We start from the raw sequence: 11,385 nt of genomic DNA, 5'->3' as shown, positions 1-11,385 counted from the left end.
TGTTCCTTTTTATGTTTCAGTCACCCTCTCATTTCTCCTCTGCTGTCCTGTTCTCACTTCTCCTCTCCAGCTGCTGCTGTCCCTGGTTGGGGCACACCTGGGAAGCCTGCATAGCACTCCGGAGCTCATTATCACACACTGCCAGCACTGTCTCTTATGCGTTTAAATCCAGCTGCCCTGCAAAACTATTAGATTCATTTCAGAGGTTCCAGGTGTGCTTTAATGATTCCCTTTTAGCCAAGGGGTGATGGCAGAAATTTCTTCTCACATGGAAAGCAGCTGTTTTGGGGTGATGGCTGGGGGTCAGCCTATGTCCCCTGGAACAAGCTGATGGTGTAGTGTTGAAGGAGAAGCCCTGGAAGTGCTTCCACTCATGCTGCCTCACCAGCACCCCACAACAGCTACTAGGGCTGGGTCCTACCTGCTATTGCCCCCAGTACCTCCCACTTACCTGGCACCCACGGCCAGTGCCCACACCTTGCAGCAGGAGGCTGGCCCTTGCCACAGGCTACTGCCCTCCCCCAGCCTGTATATTTTCCTGTTTGCCTCTTACCTTTTGCACTGATCCCAGGAACAGGGACAGTGACAGCCTAGCTGCTATCCCTGGAGGAGCCAGAAGCCAACTTCTGCTTGCAGACAGTTTATGTTCTTCTCTGGGCTCACACCTTCAGTTCACCCAGGAGGGCTCGGAGCCTTGCATCCAGCCAAGGTTTGTTGCCAGGTGTGTACCGGGCTGGGGATGAGAGCAGCGGTTGATTGCAAATGTTGCAGGGCTGAACTGATGAAGGAGAAGGGGGAGCAGGGCTTTCACTCAAAAGGTTTTGTTTGCCATTGCAGTCGCAACTGTGTTTGTCTGCTCTGTCAGACTGGGTGTGAGACCAAGGCAGCTGCATCTGGGAAGATAAACTTATATGTGCTGAAGCCTACTGTTTGGGGAGGTTGCTGGGTTTTTCACTTCAAAGTAGTATGGTGTGTATATGGTGTGTGGAAGGGGATTAGATGTCTACATGGTGCTTTTGAGAAGAAGTGGTTGTACCCTCAGTACAAGTGTTGTGTTTTAGAGTAGCACAGGAACCTTAAGTGGACAGTGATGGGTGGCCTGGGGAAGAGTTGAAGATTTGCTAGGGGTTGCAGATGGTGCATGCAACTTGTGCATAACTGTAAATCCATCCCCAGAACCCTACTTGCTTCTGGGCTGCTCTACTGTACCATCTCAGATCTAGCTTTGCATCATGCTGTTCTGTTGCACACGTTTCCAGGAGCTGAAGGGACCAAATGAGTCTATCTTGTGCAACGCTCTGCTTTCCAGAAAGCTATTGTCTGAACTACCCATCCCTGTAATGAATAGGCAGGGAAATGAGGTCAGAAGATCCATTACCTTTTAATGTTGGAGGGACTTTAATCACTTTACAGAACTGGGAGGTGGGCAATGTGCTGTGCTGACTTTTGTCATCAGTGTAGAATAGGCTTTTCTGTGTGTCATCAGTTCCTGAGAAGTTGATGCTGCAGTGTATTTTCTGAAGGTATAAATGCCTCTGAAGTCTCAGTTCCTGCTGCTTGGTTGCTGGTGCTCTTGGCAGCAATGTGAGAGACTGCTGGAGATGTTTGCTTGGTATAAATTAAAATGTAGGTCCTTTGTTTTAGGAGAGCTGAGAAAATGGCAATGGGAGATAAGCACCTGTCATTTAACATCCACCTCTGCCTACATAATACCACTTTTTAACTCAGCAGGGAAGAGGGGTACCACTAGCCAAAGCAAACTAATTTGCCTACATTGTACTTGAGGAAAAATTCCCACTGGGCTCCAAAGCTAGGAATCACATCCTCTAGGTATGTGACAGAAAATTGCCTCCTTACTTCTTAGACCCTGGCAGTCTGTGGGGGCCCACTGAAGCTCCACTGCTGGGATCCAGCCCAGCACAGCCCCAGGTGGAGCAGGCAGGGCTGTGGCTGCAGCTCCAGTTGGTTCAGGTCTCTGTGCAGAAGCACCTAGGCTGGGAGAGCAGTCTACAGCCTGCCCTGCAACACATAGACCTGTACCCTTCTGCCTTTCTTGGGAAATAGCCAGACATAAGTCAGTTCTGATGCTTATAAAGAAGACAGAAGTAATATTAAGTGCCTGATTCTCTGCAGTTGCTAATTGCCTTGCTTGAACTCAAATGTCAATTTACAGCTCTGCAGATACCAAGTCACCGTCTTACTTCCTCAGCAGGGTGAATGCGGCTGCCTCAGCACCCAGCTGGGCAATGCACGATCTTCCAGCTGCTCTGCTTGGCCTCACCACAGACCCAAAGCAGAGTCAGACTATGCATCTCACAGACATAGGTTTGCATGCTGCAGCTGTAGCACTTCATAGCTCTAAGCTGTACTTGGGTTTGAATTGTTTGGTTTTTTTTCCTCATTGGTGGAGCCCCCAGCTGCAATTAACAGCCAACCTATGCAAATATTTCCCTGGGGAAACTTTTGCTTAGAACAGCAGCAAGGCTGAAAGCATCCCAAGTAATTCCAACCATCAGAGAAAGCAAACACCGTCCTAGGATCCTCCTGTCTGCACTAAGTTTAGATTGAAGGCATGCTTCTATGCCTGCTGAGAGCCTGTTCATTTCACTTCTTGATGCTGTGGATCACAGCCAGTGGGGCAGTGGCTCAGGTCGTCATTGACATTCAATGAAAGATGAGCTTGAACAAAGCCAGCAGTACATCTGCACAGCTGAGAAACTTTAGTGTTAACAATAAACTTGCACTCAGCACTCTACTTTTTGCTTTGGAGGCACATTTGATCTGCATTTAATGTAACGGGTGGAGAAGCATCAACACACCTGAGAGCAGGATGTAGCTCAGGCTGCTATCAGCCTTAGGGAATTCCCTCTGAATCACTGCCCAGTAAGGGAACTGCTGAACTGTTTAACAAGTTTGCCTCAGGCCATTCTTAACACCAGGCAAAGAACTACTACTGCTTAATGCCTGTCCCCCAAAACATAGAGGGGATAGGAGGTGTAATCACCTGCCACACATCTCCCATTGGGTAGTGTGGTATGGGGACCATCAACCCAGATGGCTTACAGGGGTTGCAGCCCATGGCCACCAGGTTTTGGGATGCTCTCAGTTTTACATGGAGCTCCTTAGAGGAGCCCCACAAGGGACTGGGACAGTGATGATGATTTGCAGCCCATCAGCAGACATTCGCAGAGAGTGGGGAACAAAGTTTTGAGGACATTAGGACTTCCATCTATCATGGGCTAGACCAGTGATACAGACAGTTCTTCCCAGTCCTGTGTACTGCAGCTCTAAATGGGTTTCAGTGGAGTTGAACTATGCTTGTGGAGTGGTAGATGAGACCTTTAGGCTTACTGATGTTTCAGGAGGAGCTGTCCTCCTTGGAAACCAGAATGTGCCTCATCCCTCCCTCAGCCTGTAAGTCTGATTTGGCTGTGGAGATGGAGCCAGGCTGGCAACAAGTAGTTATTGCAATGATTTATTAGCAGTTTTACATTTTACAGTGTTGACACATTCTGTGCACTTAGGAGGAGAAATCTCAGATAAAGGTTTAGGCTTCTTTTTCTCTTCCTTCCCTTATTAAAGGATCTGAAAACAGCTGTGAAAAGTGAATAGATTTTAACTATTGAGCTCAAGCTGCCAAGATGTTATTTCCTGTAGCTTTGACTCATGCAACTAAAGAAATTAGTTGGATCACAATATTGTTTGTAGAGGGGATTTTGTCTCCCTCTGCCACCCCCAGGCTCATCTCTATTTAAAACCAAAATACCGAGGCATGCTCCCACATGTGCTCATTTTTCCTGCTGGAAAGGCAGCTCATCTCAGGAAGTGCTCAGAATGTTGTGAATCTGAGCCCTTGAGAGCCTCACCTGAGCCCTGCAAGGTCATTCACTCACCAAGAGTAGGAGTCTGGGTTCGGGTGGTGTGGGCTGATTGTGTTGCTCTGGAATGTGTGATAAGGAAAGCAAAACTTTCTTCATGACATTAATCATCCCGAGCTGAGCATCTGACTTCCAATGAGACCTGGCCTCAAATCCACGACTGCACAGCATGGAAGTCTAGTAAAATGGTTTGGACAAATCTGGTGCTAAAATCGGCATAGATGGTTGTATTAGCAATTAATTTTTACAAGTACATTTGATCATATTCGTGTCTGAATTGATGGCATATTTCATTTAGCTGCCAAAGCACAGTAGAGAGTAAATTACTGCTCTCCACATGTGAGATAGGAGGTCACAAGATAAGTGTTCTGTTCTCATTTCCTCTATCTCAACATCTCCTTCTACAGCATTTGTGTTATAACGAGGCGCAGACAATTCAGAGAAACCTCCAGACACTTCACATCCACTGCAGTGTCATTAACAACAGCTGGAGGCTGTGTACACAGCTAACATCCTTATTTCATAGAGGTCCTGCACAACAGCTATGTATCATTAATGCTGCCCTCACGCAGAGATGTAATTGCTGCCTGGGTCTTTTGGTGGCTTTGTGCCCAAAGGTTCATTTCATTCTTGATGTATTATAAATGAACATAACAGTACTTCTTACAAACAAAATGAAGCAAACCAACCAAAGAACAACAGCAAAAAAAGAACCCAAACACAAAACAAACAAAAATCTCACAAAAAGCAGGAAGCCCATGCTGAAGCTTTTGCTAACAGGTCGACCTGTTATCACGTATTTAAAACTGTAGAAAGCACTGACAGCCATCTTATGTTATTAAAAGATTGCTGTGACAGAAGTCACCTTGAATAACAGTACCTTGATTCAGAAGTGTTAAGGGCAAAAGCAGGGAGAAACTGTTGTCTTAATTTTCTAGAGCTGTTAAAATTAGGCATTGTGATGGGATTGTTCAGTTGTGTTACCTGGCTGTTGAGGCTTTGGGATTGCAGTGGTGACAGGGCTGTGTGAAAAGATTCATAGATAACATTAAAAAGGGAAAATGACCCTTCAACTTCTTAGAGTCACAAAATTATTAAAGTTTGGAAAAGACTTTTGGGATCACCCAGTACAACCATCAGCCCACCCCCACCATGCCCACTGCCCACGTCCCTCAGTGCCACATCCACACGGCTCTTGAACACCTCCAGGGATGGAGACTGCACCACCTCCCTGGGCAGCCTGTGCCACTGCATCACTGCTCTTTTTGAGATGAAATTTTTCCTAATACTCAACCTGAACCTCCCCTGGTGCAACTTGAGGCCATTCCCTTTCATCATGTCACTGCTATCACTGGAAAGCCAGGATGATAATCCTCAAAGCCAAAAGCAGCTGCTGTAGCATGTGAGCCTGTCCTGGTGCGTGTGGGGCTTGGGGAAGAAGCCATGGGCTGTAAGCAGCATGAGAATAAGCTTGGGCTGGGTGAGTGGCCAATGGCTGGAGCAGTAAAGTACCATAATAGGCTATTTGTGGAGACTGAGGACTTTTGGTATCATGGAGGGTTTTTAAGACAAGTATTTGCAGGGGATGGATGCATCCTCACTGGCCTTGCTTGGAAGGAGAAGGTGAGCAGGCCTCCCGGGTACTTTCTCAGGTCCTGACTCTCTGCATGTCCTGAGACAACTTCCTTGCTGGGGGAAACCAGTAAAGCAAACAGAGAAAATCATGTCTTTGTCTGATGACATGTCCCTGTTTATTTTTCTTTTCTAGGGAAACTAGGGAAGAAAGAAGTGCAAAGGGCCAAAGAAAAAAGATGTTGGTGCTGTCCAATGACACAGCCCTGAGCATTCTCCTCTCCAAGCTGCTTCAAGACCACCTGGAGCAGACAAATAGCACTGCTCCCTCTACAGCTGGAAGCACTGGCGGCAGCCTGGAAATCATCTACTTGCTGATGATGGTTGGTCTCTTTGGCTTCTTCACAGTGGGAGTCATGGTGACCAATATCCGTGCCAGGAGGCTGGATGACTCCCACAACCCCTACAACACGTACATTGCAACAGACATTTGGCACAAGAAGGACCAGGAGTATTTTCAAGCCAAGCTTATAGAAAATTACAAGCTGTGCTGTGTCTTTGAAAACCAGCTGGCAGTAGAACAGCCGAGCATTCACATTCCTGAGGAGAAGTCTTCCTAGCCAAATGGGAGAAAGGACTGGACTGAACTTTGCATGGGGACAACCCAAGCGATACCTGCTATGAACCAGGCTAGCTGCTTTCCCACCTGCCAAGCTCCCGGTGCTGACAGGCAGAATTACAGAGGTGACAGTGAAGCCGATGGGTTTGTGATGGCTCGGGTGCTGCAAAGTTGCCTGACCACATTGTTTCAGTCACTGTAAGGTCAGGGAAGGAGACACACCAATGGGAGTATCATGGACTCTTAGCTTCACCTGGTGAGAAATACAAATGTTGGTGTTGCCAGCATGAATTCTCGCAGTAGTCAGTGTACTTCAAAACAAACTGGATCGAGCATAAGCTAGAGGTATTAACAGACAAGTATTGTTTAGGCAATCGTTTTCAAGTAATACCATTGTCTTCCAAGAAAATGTAGCAGAAAGATTTCCTTTGTATTTTTGAATAATCATAGTATAAACTGTACAGTGTTATGGATAAGTAGTTTCTCTGAGAATCATGTACCTTTTTGAGGTAGAATTTTTAGAAAGGATATGCTTTTATTATCATTTTTTGCTGAAAAACCATTTCTGTGGACTTCAGAGGGAACTTTTTTAGTGACTGTCCTTAATTCACATTGTGTACCCCAGATAAGACTTGCAGAGTACTTATGTTTTTCCTTCTTGTGGATCCAGGTTGATCTCAGAAGCAATACCCACCTCTGTACAAGGACTGAGTAACATGCAGTGTTGTGAGTATTGATCACCTTTAATGACTGCAGAAGACCTAGGTGCTAGCCTGTGGTTGCAAAGTGAATTTCCACATCGTGAAAAGCAGTTTCTCAAGGTCTCTGCTGTTTAGTCATGGATGCAGCTTTATGTGTGTGCCTAACTTGTAGCCCATGAGCTTCTTTCTCTAGGTCCCAAGAGCAGCCCCCTTAGTACAGCTGCTTATTTCTTGCACTATCCAATGTGAGGTCCATGTCAGCAAGGTATTCCTGCCTGTGGCCTCCATATGCCCTTCTTCCATGGACTGTGTAAACCAAGCTGTAGGGAGAAGGCAGTAGCTGAACTCTGCTGCTTTGGTAGCAAGTATTAGGTGTCTCTGCTCTCAGGCAGAAATATGTCTGCTCTGAACACTGCATTGCTTAAAATAGCAACCTAGCCAGGTCAAAGCCTGTTTTCTTGTATGGGATCAAAGAAGCAATGGTCTGGGCAGGTGGGGACTTTTTATTTCAACTCTGCAGATGTATATCTCATTTTTAGCTACCAGAGAGTGAGAAGAAGTGGGAAAGGCTTGAAAAAAAAGTCATGCAAAGCAGTTGGTTCAAAGGCAAGGCAAAGGCAGAGTGGCAGCAGACCGCTACCAAAGCATTTGGATAGGCAAGGGATGCAAAACACTGTGCTGTCATTGAAGTAGCAGCTTAGCCAAGCTTCTCTTCCCATGATATTTAAACACAGGACAACTGAAAACACGGTGTATTTTTAAAAATAGATTTGTATGGTGCCTGCCATTAAGCTGAGGGTAAGGCCAATGTTTTAAGCTTGGAATATTTCTGTCGGCTTAATTATCTGAGACTTTGTCTCCTCTAGAGAAAGGTAGACCAAGCCAGGCTTTGGATAGCTGTTGACTTATTAGCTTGGGCATTGCTCTCTTGGGTTCTTATCATGTGGTCTGTATATTGCTTCTACTTCCTACCCTCAGTGAGAGAGCAAATGCTCTCGCTTGTTGGTTATCTAGGTGTAGACCCATGAAACATTGCTGAAAATGTTTAAACTTGCGTTGAAAATGGCCTTCACTGCATTAAAACCTTTGAACATTAAGCATTTCAAAAGGTCTGCCTCCTGCAGCTCCCCTTCCACTCCAGGTGCTTTCAGGTATTTTGGGCTGAGGCACTTGCTGTTCACCTTATTTTAATAGGCCCAGTGTAGCTATTTGTGACAAGGTCATTGTCTGCATTACTTAGCTTCCACTTCTTTTTTTTCTTTTCTTTTTTTATCTCTCCCATTTTATTTATTTTAATAAGTGAGGAAACACTGTGCCTTAGTCATAATGTTTTTCTTTGTAACCAGGTTACAAAGCACCTTTCTATTTCACTTGTACCCTCCCACAGTGGACCTTCACATTACCTTTCAGTCTTTCTCCTTCTTCCCATACATTTTTCACTCGTGAAAAAACAATAAAATATTAACTACAAATGTTGCTTGTGGCCTTAGAAGTTTTTCTTTTGAGCTGTTTCATAAGCTTGCAGAAAGAACACTGATTCTACCTGATGGGCACCCACTCACCCGTCACATTTCTACACCCTATTAATGAAGGCCAAGCCTGGGTGCTGGGATATGTCCCAGTACACCTACATCTGGAGAAACAATAAAATGTTAGGCACAAATTCTTTACCTCAGGTAAACTCCCAGTGCTTGCAGTTCACCAGGCAACTTGACTCTGGTGTTCAGTACAACGAGGGAGGAAGGTCTTTTGGCTTTGCACAAGGTGTTGTTTGGGTACCTCACCCAAACAGGGCATCTTGGGATGCAGATTTTTAAGGTTAGAAAGGGCCATTTTGATCATAGGAGAGATAGGAGTGCATATAATAAGCTCTTAAGAGCTTGGGTCAGCCTGCTGTCAGTATTCTCCTCGAAAAAGGCTCTGAAATTTCTGGATTATGTAATAATAGTTTTAGAGACGGGAAGCGAGAGCCAGCTGCAGCCTGCATTGCAGAGCATCATTCAGAACTTCTACACAGTCACCACTTCCTCTGTCATTACAACTGACTACTACAGGAAGGCTGACACTGAGTCTGTCCCTGACTTCATGCAGCGAAAGCACAGGTTGGCCAAGGAGTACCTACAAATGTGTGATTAGTTCACTTGCTCATCACCTTTGCCATAGACAAAACCTATCACGTTGTTACCAATACAACAGTATTGTAACTGTTCATAGTAACCAGATCATATTTTCTGATTTTCTGGAGAATTTCTTATTTTACCAGAGAGATGAAAGAAGCTTAAAGTCATTAGGCAAATGTTGCACAAATGTTGCCTCAGATTCCAATTTTGTTGCTTAGGGGACATAAAATAGGCAGGGGAACTGTCAGAGGTTTATTTTTCTCAAGACCACAGTAGCTTAAGTCCCCGGCTTCATCACCTATGGCTTATTCCATTTGGCAGCCTTGCTGCTCATTGGCCCAGTGAGCATACCTCCAGGCATAGGTATTGCTCACTGGCTGCTTATGCTTTATATAAAAGGAATTATACACTAAAGGGCATTCTGAAATGTGGAATTGTATACAAATGGCATTCCAAATTTAAGACTTTTGTTAGCAGTGATGTGATGCTAACACACAAAAAATCTTAACCAAAGGCAAAGAATTAATATACCATGTGCTCTCTTGCATATATATTGGAAAATTCTGTGGAGTACAGCATAAATGTGGACAGGATTCTATGTTGAACCTCTGAGAGAGGAAGAAACTCCAGGACAGTTGTAACTAGGTTATGTGGCCTTTGGTGGCCAAGGTGTCCCTCTTCTTCCCTTTTCTGCCTGCCTTGGAAACCTGGCTAGACTACCTAGACTAGGCTAGACTGCTTAGCCTGTGATTGCTGCAGCTCCCCAGCTCCAAGCACATCTCTTTTGGCTCTGCTTGCAAAGCTGTCACAGGAATGTCACCTATGGTTCCCCTACCAAATACGACCTTCACCAGCCATATATGGTGTGAGCTGCAGCGTGCAGCAGGGTGCAGCCGCCCTTCCCCAGCAGCATGCAGTCATTTGCCTGAATGGCAACATGTTCATCTGTTTATCTGAGGATATATTTGTATGGGATCGTAGAATCACAGAATACTTGGAGTTGGAAGGAACCTTTAAAGGTCATCTAGTCCAACTCCCCTGCAATGAACAGTGACACCACAGCTAGATCAGGTTGCCCAGAGCCTGATCCAGATTCACCTTGAAACCTTCCAGGGATGGGGCATTCACATCTCTGGGCAACTTGTTGCAGTATATATGGACAGACAAAGCTCAGCTTTAATATGACCAGGTACTTGTTCTACATGTAAGAAATCCTTAGTGCTGGTATAGGAGATCAAACCCCTGGTACTAAAAACTCCACGTGGAAAATGATTCATTGTCAAAGATAACCCCAGTTCATAAGCTTGAAATGAGCTCCCCCACCTCACTTTATAGTTATCAGTGTTATCTTTATTAGCAGTTGGTTGGGTCAGACCTGCTACACCGGGAAACACACACAAAGACTAGCAGGAGGAAGCCGATAAAAATAGAAGATATGAGCAATCAGAAGTAAGCAGAACATTCTTTACAGCTGATAACTGAAATTATCTTATATCATATTTCTATGGTATCCTGTTTCAGTTTTACACATCGTTATCACTGAGCCAAACTCACTTGCTAATCTCCTTATCCAGCTGGAGCCATCAGCTGCGCATGTGAAACCTCCACGAAGCCTTTCTCAAGCAATTGCTCAAGGAACCAGCACAAATGCAATTGCTTCGCAGAGGAGGCTGGGAAAGGTCACGTTGTGTTTTACCAGTGAAATGGGCAGGATTGTGTTCCCTGAAACCGAAGCTGTCCTGTCTGCTTGGCCCTTGTGGCATGTTCAACTGGAAAAATGGTCCGAGTCAACTGCCTTCCAATGGCAAGAAGCAAAGGCCCATACCCTGCCTAAGTACCCTAGCAAATAACTAAATTCATGGTAGTTCTAGGGCAGGGCTTGCAAGAGTGGTTGCATTGCAAGGCAGCCTTCAACAGCATTTATGAATGTGCTTCAGATGAAAGAAAAGGGAAGATTCATATAAATCTTATGGAAAATGCATAAATACTAAATACAAAAGTGACCACGGTTTGATCAAAAGTGAACATCTGCTCTGATTTAACAGAAGGAAGAATGATGACTCTGATGCAGTGCTTTCTCTAGCAGACCCGGATTTTCTGGTTGTGCTACAGCCCATTATTTTCACAGGCACACCCAGCTTTGCTGAAGTAATTCTTCCACTCAGTCCACAAACCCACACACTGGAGTAGGGCCACCAACCTTACAAGACCTAAAGCCAAGCAAAACAAAATGTGGCACCTTAATGTGAGAGCATTTACTCTGAAAAACACTTAACTCTGTATAATAGCAGTTAGAGAATGGGTACACCATGCACAGCTGGTCTTCAAAGAAATGCAATTTGATTTTGACCAAGGTCCAATTGGATTCTCATTCTGATGCTGTTTTGAGGTAGCTTTCAGTTTTCTATACAAGAAAAATATGACTCATTGGTCCAGCTGTAAAGCATTCATTCTGATTTGATCCCAAAGACTCAGCAGTGCATGATTACCCAATA

At 45.0% G+C, this 11,385-nt stretch overlaps 1 protein-coding gene across 1 annotated transcript; it reads left to right on the top strand.

Moving 5' to 3' along the window:
- Positions 1–331: 331 nt before the first annotated feature.
- KCNE1 (potassium voltage-gated channel subfamily E regulatory subunit 1) lies at positions 332–8,237 on the top strand. Its single transcript, XM_015882049.2, has 2 exons — positions 332–721; positions 5,647–8,237. Exon 2 carries the CDS (start codon positions 5,690–5,692, stop codon positions 6,068–6,070), a length of 381 nt encoding a protein of 126 aa, XP_015737535.1. The 5' UTR covers positions 332–721; positions 5,647–5,689; the 3' UTR covers positions 6,071–8,237.
- The last annotated feature ends 3,148 nt before the right edge of the window (positions 8,238–11,385 follow it).

Source organism: Coturnix japonica, chromosome 1 (genome assembly GCF_001577835.2).
Source record: "Coturnix japonica isolate 7356 chromosome 1, Coturnix japonica 2.1, whole genome shotgun sequence".
NCBI classification, from domain to species: domain Eukaryota; kingdom Metazoa; phylum Chordata; class Aves; order Galliformes; family Phasianidae; genus Coturnix; species Coturnix japonica.
Note: the sequence above shows the minus strand (reverse complement) of the source record. Positions and strands in the feature narration are given on the sequence as shown.